At 33.8% G+C, this 15,386-nt stretch overlaps 1 protein-coding gene across 1 annotated transcript in view; it reads right to left on the bottom strand.

Annotated features, from left to right (window-relative positions):
* The window catches only part of SYCP2 (synaptonemal complex protein 2), a 70,539-nt gene that overhangs the window by 15,837 nt on the left and 39,316 nt on the right, over positions 1–15,386 (bottom strand). The window contains exons 18-30 of the mRNA XM_062202415.1: positions 14,053–14,152; positions 12,830–12,981; positions 11,101–11,167; positions 10,738–10,795; positions 10,134–10,267; positions 9,541–9,965; positions 5,940–6,067; positions 5,145–5,181; positions 2,092–2,162; positions 1,947–2,004; positions 1,402–1,451; positions 932–989; positions 379–541 (exon numbers count right to left, since the gene is read on the bottom strand). Of these exons, the coding sequence (XP_062058399.1) occupies positions 379–541; positions 932–989; positions 1,402–1,451; positions 1,947–2,004; positions 2,092–2,162; positions 5,145–5,181; positions 5,940–6,067; positions 9,541–9,965; positions 10,134–10,267; positions 10,738–10,795; positions 11,101–11,167; positions 12,830–12,981; positions 14,053–14,152 (1,501 nt within the window). The remainder of the gene's footprint in view (positions 1–378; positions 542–931; positions 990–1,401; positions 1,452–1,946; positions 2,005–2,091; positions 2,163–5,144; positions 5,182–5,939; positions 6,068–9,540; positions 9,966–10,133; positions 10,268–10,737; positions 10,796–11,100; positions 11,168–12,829; positions 12,982–14,052; positions 14,153–15,386) is intronic.

Below are 15,386 nucleotides of genomic sequence, written 5' to 3' on the forward strand. Positions count from 1 at the left end.
TGTAGGTTAGTGTTAAGGTCCAGACTTTGGTTTTGTTTAAGGGTGTGGATTCATGAGCATTTAGTACATTATTCACATTAACTAGCTAAATAATTGAATAAGTGACTGGTGAATACACAAGTGATGAGAATATACCATGAATCAACGGTGATAAATCACATTTTCTGTCCTTAATGTCCTAAAGAAAAGTAATTCAAATTATGAGTATAATCTTATTACTAAAGTAATAAAAAAGGAACCACTGTTTTGTCCTATTCATAAGACTATGTTGTTTAACAGTCTATGTGCAAAAATGCACTTACCAACCAATAAAACAGTTCATATATAATTGAAATGGCAAAATCATTTCCAACATTCCTCTAAAAAGTAATTTCTTACTTGATTTCTGACTCTTCTTCACATTTTTATTTCTGCTATAGTCTATTAGCTGTGGTTTCGATTTTGGTTCTCTTAGCCAGCTAATATCAGTCTTGCTGTCATCCCATCTGCATTCTGTTTCAGTATCACTGAAGAGATTTTTCTTTTCTTGATTTATTATAACCTTTTTTATAAAGAAAAAAGATCCTTGAAGTAAACGAAGACGTGTATATGTCTTATATGTCATACAAGGTAAGCTAAGCCAAAAAACACCCCAAAATTCAAAAACTTCTCATTTAGCATACCACAGAGCATTAAATCAGGTAGTGAGGTTTGCATTTTGGTGTTGGTATTGTTAATTAAAAGTCAAGTCAAAAGATCTTACTTCTAGATATAACAATACTGTGAAATAAAATAATTACTAGATGATTACAATAGGGATTACATAAGAACATGGATGATCTCCGAGGAATAAAAAAGTTTTAAACAACTTGTTTCCATTCCTTGAGAATATTGGGTATTTAAAATTAATAAATACTGTGTTATATAGATGCATTAGGGCATTATAACTTACTCTTTTATCTCTTGTTTTGAGAGAAGGTTCAAGTTCATCATCATTCCTTAAACCTACCCTTAAAACAAAAATATATAATTTAAAAATATCATTCCATGTTTATTTTCTTATGGCAGCATGCATTGGACAACTAAATCTGAGTTTTCAGTCTTAATTCTTTCACTAATTAGCCATGTAATTCTGTCCAGGTCATATAATTAACTGAGGTCAGAAATATTAGAATAACATGGTTAAAATATTACTAAGTGTTTTGGGTTTTATGGATATAACTAACATCCAAAGTGCAGAGAATTTGCATATTAATTTTAAAAGTAAATGCTGAAGTGACAAAATCATAATGGGAGTGACTAACATTTTTATTCCTTCTTCTTATACGTTAAAACTCTTATAAAAAATAGACTAAGACAATAAAAAGAAAACATGAACATGTATATTTTAATTTAACCTATCCAAATCATAAGAACACCTACAGTTTTGTTGAATTATCCACACATGTTTCTCTAGCTTGAAATTCTTGGATCTACATTGAGAATGAACATTAAAAATAAAGAGAACAAAAAGCTTTTAGTGCCAAAATAAGGTAAATAAAAAGAAACATAAAATCTACTTTTGTATTACTTAAAAGTACATAATGCTATACAGTTGTAGGATTCTTTTAAGAATATGATATACTGAAAACAAAATAAATCAGATGATGTGTTTTAAATTTATTGTGTCAATAAAGAAAGTTGTTTTCTTAATAGTCTTAAGTCCTCCTACCCCTCCTCTCACAAGCTACTTTTTCTATCTTAGTCCAAGAAAGAGAAAGAAGTAGGGGAGGGAGGGGAGAAAGGAACAGAGGGAGGAAGAAACCTTGATGAACCTTGGCTGGTTATCAAAAAAGATTATTATGTTTTTAAAATTTTAAAGTACATCTAAAAGGGGATGCAAATAAAAAAATATACAATCTAATGACTGCACCTTAAATATAAAATAGTGAATAATTAAATTTGAATTAACTTGATTTATAGCTTACTCCAAGTTTTATAATAGGCTCATCGGCTCCATTCAAATTAAAATTGTAAACATCATTCCTGTGAAAGTTAAAACAACTATTAGCTCCAATATAGAATGTTAATCTTTTCAAATATGAATAAAAATACTAGTGAAAAGTTACTCACAATGGGCATTCAGAAGAAACGTTAACAAAAGTAGTCTTCAGTTTTCTGTAACTTTTTTTCTGAACCTTTTCCTAAATATAAAAGATATTTACATAACTTTAAACTACTATATGTGTAAATAACAAATACAATTTATATGCATTTTCCAGCTATGCTTCAATATAAATCTAGCACCTGTAACATTTTCTTTGATGTAAATTAAATGAAAATACACCCAAAAGAAATCACTATCTTATAAAGATATCTATACTCCATGTTCATTGTATCATTACTCCCATAACTAGGACAACCTAAATATCTGTTTGTGGATGAATAAGCAAATTCTGATAGATATACATACAGTGTAATATTCAGCCTCAAAAATGAAAGAGGTTACTGCCCTACTCGATTATAGTAACCATTTCACTTTTGTATATCATCATGCTATGTACCTTAAATACAAGTATATACAATAGGAGCCAGCGCTGTGGCATAGTGGGTAAAGCCGCCGCCAGCAGTGCTGGAATCCCATATGGGTGCCGGTTCAAGTCCCGTCTGCTCCACTTCCAGTCCAACTCTCTGATAATGGCCTGGGAAGCATTAGATGGCCCAAGTCCTTAGGCCCCTACACCAATTTGGGAGACCCAGAAGAAGCTCCTGGCTTCGGATCAGTGCATCTCCAACTGTTGTGGCCAACTGGAGAATGAACCAGCAGATGGAAGACCTCTCTCTCTCTGCCTCTCCTCCTCTCTCTGTGTAACTTTTGAGTAAAATAAATCTTTAAAAAAAAAACTGATGAGTTAAATACATGTGCTAACTAAAAATATTTTAAATCTTAGAATGTTGATATCCTTAATAAATTGACATTGATATATAGATAGATAGATATATGACCTTCTTACTAGAATTCTATGAAAGCTGAATTTTTGTTATACTAGAATCACAAAAAGTATCCTTCCTACTTTTCTTTGGACTTCCATTTGCTTTAGACTTTTTTTTTTAAAAAAAAAAAAACATTTAATTTATTTGAAAGGCAGAATTAGTGAGAGAAGAGACAGAGAGATCTTCCATCTGCTGGGTCACTTCCCAAATGGCCACAATGGCCAAGGCTGGGCCAAGCCAAAGCCAGGAGCTTCTTCCAGATCTTCCAGGCAGGTGCAGTCGACCAAACACTTGGGCCATCCTCAGCTACCTTCCCAGGCATACTAGCAGGGAGCTAGATCGCTGGATCAGAAATGGAGCAGCCAGGTCTCAAACTGGTGCCCAAATGGGATACCTGTGCCGTCAACAGCAGCCCCACCTGCTAGGCCACAGTGCCAGTCCCTGCTTTAGGCTCTTAAATTGAAGACTTTCGAGAAGCCAAGGCTTACATAAAAATTTTATGGGAAAGAATAAAAAGTGTATCAAAAACAAAATTAAGCTTCTTCATGTTCCCTACAATTGAAAATATATGCAACCTGATCAAAAACACTGACGCTAGAAAAGTTAAATATTTAATGTTTTATTAAATTTAAATGATTTATTCAATAACACTAATTACTGATAAAAAATCAGATTAATACCTAGTAAGCTAGAAAAATTTTAACCTTTATTTTTTTTTGTGGTTTTATATTATTCTAAAAAAAAGTTTCTCTCTCAATATAGTATTACTCCTTGAGCACTCATCTGACATATCTTTTCAGTATGATTTTGCCAGTGTATGCTACATGTTACAGAATAAAAAAACAAAATGAGCAGCAATGTTAAAGAAGATATGCAAATGAAAGGTATTATAAAATATACAAAGTTGGGTAAAAATGTTATAGAAGATACAAAGATGATTCAAACCAGTTTATACTGTAGAAGAAAGAGCAAAAAGAAAGCCTGCAATAATGAATACCACAAAAAGGTAAAAAAAATATTGTACAGATGCAGTTCTTGCCTACTGTGTTTTCTAACTTGGGGTACTTTGAAAAATTTTCAGAAAATTATCAGAAAAGAAGACAGGGGGTTGGCACTGTGGTGTAGTGGGCAAAGCTGCCGCCAGCAGTGCCAGCATGCCATATGGGAGCTGGCTTAAGTCCCAGCTGCTCCACTTATCCAGCTCTCTGCTATGGTCTGGGAAAGCAGTGGAAGATGGCCCAAGTCCTTGGGCCCCTGCACCTGTGTGGGAAACCTGGAAGTAGCTCCTGGTTCCTGGCTTCGGATTGGCACAGCTCTGGCCATTGCAGCCAACTGGGGAGTGAACCAGCGGATGGAAGACCTCTTTCTGCCTCTGCCTATAACTCTGCTTTTCAAATAAATAAATAAATAAATAAATATTAAAAAGAAAAGGTAGGAGAGCTTGTTAAATCAGTTCAAAGTTCTTTCCAAAGAGAGAGAGAGAGAGAATTAGGAAAGTATTAGGGAAGACTATTTATGGAACTTCAAGTTACCATGTTTCCATTAAATGAGACTTATCTAGAAAACTAATATTAAAATATAAGTCTTTTAAAGGGACTTGTGAGCCAATCTACGTCTCCACTTAATTCAATGAGCAGCATAGACTAAACAAGGTTTCTGGACAAAAGAATGCCATGATAAATGCTATATGCTTTAGAAAGAAAAAAATTTGGTATTGAATGCAATTAATGGATTGAAACATGAAATACTAGAGGCAAAAAAAAATACATAAAAGGTATTATAACAATCCAGGCATTACAGATTAGAACTGAAACTTAGTATAAAAGAAATAGGCATAGACAGCAAGATTCAAGATGAATTTACAGAGTGAACTTCTAACCTTGATAAATTAAATGGACAAAGGAAGTATAACTGATACTATAAGCCTGTGTGAATATTAAGACAGAATACTAACTTTGAAGGATAATTGTCAGAAAAGGTGAGATCAAGCTAAAAAATACAGTGTAGGAACATACAGATTCATGTATAACAGTGTGCTCATATACGTAAAAGAACTTTTTGAACAACAGAGGGCTAAGGGTATTAACAATATTATGAAAACATTAAATTTAATTTATTCTAGTTCAGTGTTTATAGTCAAATATCATTAAGGTTTACTGTAGGTTTGATGAAGTAAGATAAGTGACACCTACCTTACAGTGTTGTACATTGGATGTGTTTGGAAAATCACTATAAAAAGATTGACAAAATTTAAGAAGCAATTAAGTGTCAGCATTTTTCCCACAAAAGCCATTTTATATAAGGTGAGACACTTGGGTCACTAAATCTATATTCAATGTGCTGTAAGTAACAGAAATGTGGCAGTACTATAGTTAGACTGATATTTTTGCAGCTTCACTCATGTTAAACAGCATCCACGATAGCTATGTTGAAGTTCTATTATTAATGCAGGAGGATATGCCAAACAACTTAAGATGAATGGTTCTGTCATGAGAGTCATTTTTTCATGGCATAAGGTTAGAATTCATTTCAATTTGACTACATTTTTAATCAGAATTAATGCTAATTTACAGATAAGCATTATTTAACTTATAACTCATTTCATTTAAATTTCATGTTTTATTAAACAGTAGATTTAAATACGTTTACTCATTAGATTTAATACAATTGTAAAAATGCCTATATCCTAAAAAATTTGGAAACAATGTTTTATCAATAAGGTGTTTGTAACACTTTATAAAATGTAATCAGACATTAGAATAGCAAATTACAAATTTAGTTTCCTTTCTATTTTATTTAAATAGCTACTATTCATAAAATAATAAGTAACTATGTTTTCTACTGGGAAGTTGCATTATTTGAATGTATTTAAAACCTTTAATTTTGTTTCTATTTTTAACTGACACAAAAATTGTACATAACCTCTTAAAAACTGTAATACTTTAGCTGTGTATGTCAAATAACATGTCTAAAATTTATGAACATACCTGTCAGTCAATGACTCCTTTAATTTTCTTGTAGACCTTATGTCATCTTTAGGTTTATATTTCTTATTAATTTGGCTTATTAAGGATTCTGCTGCATCAGTAAATCCTTTCCCTTTTGACTTTCCTCTCTGAAATAATTTAGTTACATTAAAATTCCACCAGTTAATCTTCAAAGGAAAATAAAGACTGAAAACAAATTTAAAAAAAAATCTGGCTGTTTTTACACTTCGAAAAATAATCAGAAATTAATGTTTGAGCTTTGTACGACAATAAAACACAGGTCTTTTAACAGACACAAACTGTCCAGATTGATCTGTAGAATTTTTAAGTTTCTGTACATAAGAAAAAAAATGCCAGTTCTTAGGAAAATGGGGATATCACTATTAACATGGATATTAAAAAGAAAGGAATATTATGAACCTTCCCTGTCCATGATTTGATAACCTAAAGGAAATGGATCAATTCTTTGAAAGATACAATACCAAAGATCATTTAAAGGGAAATAAGATTATCCCAATAGGCTTTTCTCTACTAAAGAAATCGAATCTATAAATAATCTTCCGAAGCACAAGGTACCAGGCCCAGATGGGCTTACTGGTGAATTCTGCCCAACATTTAAGGAAGAAATTATACCAATTCACCACAATCTTCTTGAAAATAGAAATGGAGGAAATATTCATCCAATGAAGCCAATATCACCCTAGTGACATAACCAAAGATTGACCAGAAAAAAAAAATACTGCAGACCATTCTTTCTCATGAACATAGATGAAATGAAATGAAAAGAGGTCAATATGAAAAGACTGTTTACTGTATGATTCCAATTACATAGCATCCTGGAAAAACCAGAACTAAAAAAGATAAATGTCAGGAGTTTTGTGGGAGGGATCCATAGGTAGAACACAGGGGAAGTTTAGGGAAATAGAACTATTCTGTATGATACTGTAATGGAGGATTTATGTACTGTGTTATTTGTCACAACACAGAATGAACTGTAATGTAAACTATGAACTTAAGAGTAGCTCATCAATTTTAACAAAGATAACACACTAATTCAAGATGTTAATAAAGGAAACAGATAAAGAGTATAACAGAAGTCTCTACTTTGCACTCAAACCGGAAACTGCTCTAAAGACCAGTCTTAATTTTTTTTAAATGGAAAGATTACAAAATAATTGGCATAATGTCACACAATGTAGTTTTTAAAAATTCCAACAGTATTCTGAATTTATATATTTTTCTGGATATCAGAAATATGTAAGTTTTAGGTTGTAGTAAAACAGATATAGCATAAAGTTTACTATTTGAAACATTTTAAGTTAGTGTTTATATAATAGGTAGAAGACTGTCCCTTCTTGAGATTATCAAGGTAAAGACATTAAGACTTAGCTTGATAAAAATGTAACAAAAATGAACGTCTGATACTAGTATGATTTCAGAACTTCCATTATAACTGGATCCAGCCTGGGAAATTCCTATCACTGAGCTCCAGGGATTCTATTGCTCTAGGATGATGCAGTAAATATAAGGACAGAATAAGACAGATAACCACGTTATAGAACAATGATCCAAGGAATTGGTCGGACATCCTGTGTAATGATATAGGAAGTGACCCTATGAAATTGTTCAGAAGAGAACTTCTGAAAACAGGAAGCTGATTTTTTAAAAATCAGCACAGCTTAAAAGAGATCATTAGGTTTCTATGACTCCAGAGAAAAGAATTGACTAGCTTGGGAAAATTCTCTGCAATCATTCTAAACTCATTCTAAACAATTTAAAATCATTCTAAACAATTTAAAATTAAAATTTGAGGACAGATTTGTGTTTGGACAAAAAGAGCCATACTCCACTTAGGACTGAGAGAGGAAATTAAAGAGCTAAACATGGAAAAAGCGGGCAGGCACTTCAGTGCAGCGAGTTAAGCCACTGACTGATAGCTGCATTCTGCCTGGTAGCACCTGTCTCAGCACTGGCCATCCCGTATTTCTGATCCAGTATCCTACTAATTCCTAGGATGCAGCAGGCGATGGCTCAGGTGCTTGGGCCCCTGCCACCCACTTAGGAGATTCAGATGGAGTTCCCAGTTCCTGGCTTTTGCATGTTAAGTCCTGGCTTTTGTGGGCATTTGGGGGAAGTGAACCAGCAGATGGAAACTCAATTTCTCCCTGTCTCTCCCTCTCCCTTTTCCTTCCATTTCCTTCTCTGCTGTTTCTTCTAAGCAGATGAAAACAAATGCTGGTGGTGGGAGGAAGGCATGACTAGAAAACAGTAATACACTAAGAACAAGAAAAATGGACCCAAATGATAGTTACAGAAGCCGCAAAATCAGGGACAAAACTGAGTTGCAGGTTAAAAAAATTGTTTTTAAAGGAGGCTGGTAAAAACAAATAATATGCAGTTATATATAATAATTACAAGTTTTCTATTAAATATTTGTACATTGACATGGTTTAATGCACGATCATTTTAGGCTTACTCTAGTAATTTGGTTATCCAGGTGTTAACATTGCAGAACATAAAGGGATTATTTTTGAAACAGCAAGAGAAAATTACATTGTTGGAAGTGGAAATGTATTCTGATTAAACTTTTGTTATTGCACATCTTGATAGCAATGACAAAAGACTGATAGCTATTACAACAAGAACTTGTTGAGTCCAAGTATGATGCAGAGAGCCACAATGATCTTGGAGACATTCTACAGCACTGATTCACCTGAAGAGCGATGACTCCAACAAGGAAGAATAACAGCTACACGTTGACTCTTCCACCCCACTCACATGCTTTCTGGAAAAACCCTCCCAAGGTTTATTGCATTCATCCAAGAAATGTTTGAGATTCTACTGTGTGTAATAAAGTTATGCCAGGACATGCAGGAAAACAAATGTTGAATAAAACATAGTCCTTACTTTCTTAATAGGTTACTATTCTAGAAGGAAAAAATTACACACAAATAATCATTTAGGGGCTGGTGCAGTGGCATAGTGTGTCAAGTCTCCACAGGTGCTGGCATCCCATATGGATACCAGTTCACGTCCCAGCTGCTCTTCCAATCCAGCTGCCTACTGCCTAGGAAAGCAGAAGATGGCACAAGTGCTCAGGCCCCTGCACTCAGTGGGAGACCTGAAAGAAGCTCCTGGCTTCAGATGCACTCGGCTCTGGCTGTTGTGGCCATTAGGGGAGTGAACCAGCGGGTCAAAGACCCTTCTGTGTCTCCCTCTCTCTGTCTGCAACTCTACCTCTCAAGTAAAAATCTTTCTAAAAAAATAATCATTTATTAAAAAAAGGTAAGAACTAAATCTATAAGCATATTCAAAATGACAAAGTGAGAGGAATACAAGAGAAGGAGACAGGAACTAGAATATTCATTTATTTTATATTCACTTGCCTAGTATATGCCAAGTGCTGTTCTATTAGGGCTGGGATTAGGGAGGTTTGGTAATGGAGGTATTTAAGGAGGAACACAATTTCAGAGCCTAGGCACTGAACTAAAGAACAAGGTTATTAGACATGTTACCTTTGCAGCAATCAATCAAGCCTCTTTTTTTAATGTTATCAGGTAAACAACAAATAGGTATGCAGAAGTCAAAGCTGAATGCTCACCATTTTTTGTTTCAAATCCAAGGAATCTAGATCACAAGTCAATTCTTTCCCTGATTTTCTTTGACTTTTCAAATTTTTTCTAGTAGAAGGGCTTTTGTCACAAAGAGCAGTATTCACATCTTTAGATAATGTATATTTCTTCCTATAAATCAAAGATTCTTCAACTGTCTTATTTAGGAGAACTGATTTAAAAGTAGTTGCAGATTCAATATGCCAATCCCCCCGCTTTGTACTTTCAGTACTTTTCTGCTCTGAATATTTAGGATGATTTTGTTGATTGTTTCTTTTGCAAACTTCCACTTCTGCTTTATCTGTTTTGTTATGTTCCATAATATCTTTCTTACATTTCACTTTTTCTGTTTCTTCAGAATTATCAGATATTGAAGAGGATGATTTTTGTTTAGGAAATGTTTCATCAATGATACCTAGTAAGAGAATAAGCAATGATTATTAAATTAATACAATGTAAACTATAAAAATCATTAAAACAATGTAAATTGAGTTTGTTAAAAATTTATTAAAATAAAAATTAGACATTTAATGTGGTTAATATTTCCAGAAAGTACTATCACAGAGATAAAACTATGTTTTACCTTCATTAAATTTGTCTCCTGATGAAGTACTTGCTCTTTGGTTATTACAGAGTTTAATATTTGTTACAGGTGTCCAACATGGCAATTTGGAGAACATCTTATTTCTATAGATGTTGTCTGAAACACCACGTAATCTATAAAATGAATTCATTTGATTATAAAATGTTATCATAAGACTAAAACCTTGGTTTTTGTAGTTAGTCAATGTTTAAAACAATCTGTTAACAAATATGGAAATATTTCGTAAGTCATGATAAAGACTAAAATTATATAATCAGATTAAATATTAGCAAAATAGTACCACTACTGCTACTGCTTTGATATCTACCTAAATATATCTTTCATACTTGCATATTTAAATTTTTTCTATTTATATATTACCACCCGAAAAAGAAAATCTCATTTTAACTCTCTCAAAGAGTTATATTGATTGATATAGAAAAAATATAGACATTTCCCATTATATTCTCATAATATGAGAGATGATTAATGGTACAATACTATCTTCTAATAATACATAGGCCTTTTCCTCCAAATCTGTCATATTCAGCTAAAAATAGCATTAATGCATGTTAAAGGATTTAATAGGTCTCCTCACACTTACACAGACTTCTCTCTTTTTCCCACTGGCTGTGAATCAGGAACAACATCCTGGAGCTCATCTAAATAAAGCAGAACTTTTGGTATTTTCATATTTCCATAAATTGGCAAAGTGAAATAGAGGTTAGCATATAATTCTATAAAGGTTCACATTTTGGGATGAAGAGATTGACTTTGCCTACCCACTTCTCAGACCCAAATTTATTGGAAAACAAAAATAGTATGTGTTCTTTGTTTTACAAAGTCAAAACACGTTCACTATAAATCTTTTTCAAACCAATGAAAGTTAATGGGGTGAGAGAAATATATAGAAAAATACTGTATGTATATTTAAAAAATGACTAAGATTAAACCAGTAAGTACTTACTAAAATTTTGCTCTGGGAATTCAGTATCCTTATTTTCTGTCCTTTCTACAGTTATAGTTTTGATAAGCTATAAACACAGGAAATATGTTAATGTAAATTTGAATTAAGGCATTATATGAAAGCAACTTTTAAAAGAGCATTAAGGTTTAACTGTTTTAAAGTAAGTTTGACTTGCAATGAAAAGTTGGATAGTATTTATATCTATTTAATAAATATTATGCCCAAACTTGAATACTGTTTATCCAAAGCTGCAAGAGAATAACATTCATTGTAGACATGGAGGCAGAAGGTCTCACGAGTTTTCTGAATCCATCCATAGCTAGCATAATAATTCAATTTTCACTTGAATTGATAAATTATAACCTTTTGTGATACATCTGTTGCTATTGATCTCATCTATCTTTTTTCACTGAGGTACATAGAAGACTTGGAAATGACACAATATTCAATTATTTTTAAATTTTTGGCCATTGCCTAGGTAACTTCTTGCCTGCAACAAGTTTTCTTCCTACAGCTACAGACACACATTTACTTCAGGTTAAATAAAAATCATCTATTACTATCAGAAAAATATACCATCTAGACTAAGATATTCTGTCTTACTCTTTTTCCTACTTGTTCTAGCCAGTGGTCCTCTACACTGGGAGGTGAACAAATATGAAGTATGCATATATGCATATATGTTTTTGGTGGTCACAACGACAAAGGGGTTCTACAATATTCAGGACTATGCCACACAACTGAAAAGCAGTACTCTTATTAAGATACACTTACCTAGATAATTTGAATCACAACTTTGACTTTGTTTTCCTAATATCTTAAGTTTTTACCTTTCATCTTTCTGCTACATACCTTTTTAAATTAAAAAAAAAAACTGCTTTTTCCTGTATCATGAAGGCTACTAAGCTTTGAGAAAATTGTAATATTCATGAACTGATGCCATGACAAAATTCAGCCTTAAACTGGGCTCCAAATTGACTAACACTGGTACATAGTCTTATGTTTCTCATTACCTCTCAGTAGCTATTCCAAATCTTCACATGTCCCTTAGTCCCTACTATAACAGCTCCCCATGATAAACTCACCATTTTCACACTCCAAACAAAAGATGTTTTTGTTATTTCCTGTTCTGTCCCTTCAACTACCAGAAGTGTTCTACAACCTGAAACCTACTTCATCTCAATATCCATCTGACTTTTACTGAGCTTTCAAAAATCAACTCTCCCCAAATCTCCTTAAACACGTATCTTAATCTTTACTCTCCCTTCTATCTATGGAATTGGGCATCTGCCCCTCCACTGGGTTCCAACCGTATCCTGTATGTATATCTTACAAGGTTACTTTGTATTGCAATTATTTTAGTAATCTAAGCTCATGCTAGACTTTGAAGTCCTTAAGGACAGAATGCACTTGGATTTCACATTTTTACATCTACCAGAACCTTCCCTATAGTAGAAGACATTAATTTTAATAATAAAGAATGATGGCAAGTTTACTTTTCCTACCAAATATTACATTAGTTATAGTGAATGGACGTTCATAACTTTCATTGGAATCACACTAAAGGAGTCGTATGTCACAGGGACCCGACTTTCAAGAGCAGTAAGTGGTATCTAGGAAAACAACCGAGTTAAACAAGGCAAGACACTGCTGGCAAAAGTTAGCTCAGTATCTATTTTTACAATAACTTGATAAAATTTACTTAAAAATATTTTCAAAGTTAAGTTACTTTGTCTTTGTTATCTCCTCTATTTCTTCCTTCAGATGGTCTGGATTTGGATGATACAGCATTATCTACTTCATTTTCTGTTTTAGAAATACCAGATTTTTCTGCAGAACTCATCATTTGGAGTGGTGGCTTAGATCTTCCTCTTTGTGGTGCTGTTGAGAAGCACAAAGATCTAAATTTTTTTTTTTTTTAATTTGACAGATAGAGTTAGACAGCGAGAGAGAGACAGACAGAGAGAAAGGTCCTCCCTCCACTGGTTCACCCCCCAAATGGCCGCTATGGCCAGAGCTACGCCGATCTGAAGCCAGGTGCTTCTTCCTGGTCTCCCATGTGGGTGCAGGGCCCAAGCACTTGGGCCATCCTCCACTGCCCTCCCGGGCCACAGCAGAGAGCTGGACTGGAAGAGGAGTAACTGGGACTAGAACCTGGTGCCCATATGGGATGCTGGCACCGCAGGCAGAGAATTAACCCAGTGAGCCACGTCACCAGCCTTACTACATGTTTTTAACATACTTCTATTACTGAGGTACTTTTCAGATGAAAAGGTAAGAAAGGAAGGCTCCAGGATAGTTCCCAGGTTTCTTTCTTAGATGAATTGGTGGAATCGAAGCCATTTACCTAGACAAGAATTGCTGGAAAAACCAGCAGAGGGTATAAAGATGAATATAATTCCAGACCTATATTAAGTTTGAGGAGCCTGTAAAACATTAGGCAGTTGTCTAGCAAGAAACTGGACTTTTGGAACGTAAGGACTCATCAGACTTCACAGCAAACAGAACACAAGGCCAATTTTTAAAAATTTTAATTTAGCCCTTAGTATGCACTGTCTAAATGTTTCAAAAGATTTTGTCAAATTAAATATTTTTATTTAATCTTCCAACAACTTAATGAGTCTGTTTAATTTCGTATTATGGGATAGAAAATGGTTCTAAACTTAGCCAGATGATAATCTATACAAATTGTAAGCCCAAGAGTGAAGAACTAAGCCCAAGTGGACTGATTAATTCCATGTTTTATTGTTATTTTGTTTATTGTTAAATTGTATAAATTATTAATGTTGGATTCTAGTATTTTGGCAACTGTTTATACATTTCAATTTTTTTTTTACATCCTCCAATCATCCTGTAGGTAAATTACGTCCAGAATGTTTCCTGAATTAAAAATAAAAATGCCTCCTTTAAAAGATAATACTATTATAAATCTTTAAAAATTGTAAAACTTACATGTGTTGATTAAAAGTATCGGACTCCTCACAGTATATCTGTCTGCACCAGGAACAATCATTGATGCTTCAGACATTTTTTTTTTGGTAGGAGTAATTATCTTCAGCCATAAGAAAAAAACCCACAGTCAAAGATTCTTTTTAGAAATTTAACAACTTACATTTTTACTCATGACATTTTGCTTTGACTACATGCAAAATACGAAGATTTTTTTCTTATAAACATGATACACAGAAATTTCTGTGTTTTAGCTCGACTTAAAGAGCTTCACCTTCACGTTTTATATTCAATGAGTAGCCAAAGCACGCGAAAAGAACTGCTTTAAAGAATTTACAGAATATCTAGAGTTATGCAATATGGCTAGCTGAAGATATTAAACTCAATATTGAGTTTTCTAGGTAACTGATAGCTTGCAGTCACATTTTCTACTTCATACAGATGATGCCTGTACACATATCTATGTAAAATTATTTGAGTTCTTTCATTTTGTTAATCATTCTTCAAAATTTCCACACAATTTTAAAAATTAAATGAATAATATGTGAAGACTAAATTACCTGGGAAGTAGCTACAGGAATTCAGAGATTCAGTGGCACCTAAGCAATGGTTCCAATACAGATTTGTATTTTCCCAAATCATCTCAGAATGACTTATGAGAGTAACAGAAGTAGATGGGCAGAGGTACAAAATGCAGACACATGAACTATAGAGAATAATTTTGTTGGAGTACTATAAAGAAGTAGAAAGTGACATACTGGATAAAGATACAGAGGAACGGTTTTTAAAAAACACCTACCTCTGATAGACAAATTGAGGACACTGTGAATAGGTTTGTATGGGGAGAATATGTGGAGGATAGAAGAAAAGGGATAACCAGAAATCAAGCTTCTAAATCAGATTTTTCCTAAAGAAATTACAGTTCTTACTGGTACAGTCAACAGAACTTGAAAAGTAACTTATTCATATTAATGCCTCTAATAGTTAATCCTTAGTGAAATCATAGTTGTCATTCAATAGCAGTGTGGTTTTTTGGCATACTTTAGTGTGCTTAAGACCTTCTCCGCTATTTATTTTTTTAAGATTTATTTATTTGAAAGAGTTACACAAAGAAAAGGAGAAGGAGAAGCAGGAGGGGAGGGGAAGGGGGGAGGAGGGGAGGGAGAAAGGGAGAGAGAGGGAGAGAGAGGTAGATGGAGGGGGGGGGGAGGGAGAGGTCTTCCATCCGCTGGTTCACTCCCCAGTAGGCCACAATGGCCAGAGCTGCACTGATCCAAAGCCAGGAGCTTCTTCTGTGTCTCCCACGCAGGTGCAAGGGCCAAACCAAAGGACCTCGT

This window comes from Lepus europaeus, chromosome 10 (assembly GCF_033115175.1).
Source record: "Lepus europaeus isolate LE1 chromosome 10, mLepTim1.pri, whole genome shotgun sequence".
Taxonomy (NCBI): domain Eukaryota; kingdom Metazoa; phylum Chordata; class Mammalia; order Lagomorpha; family Leporidae; genus Lepus; species Lepus europaeus.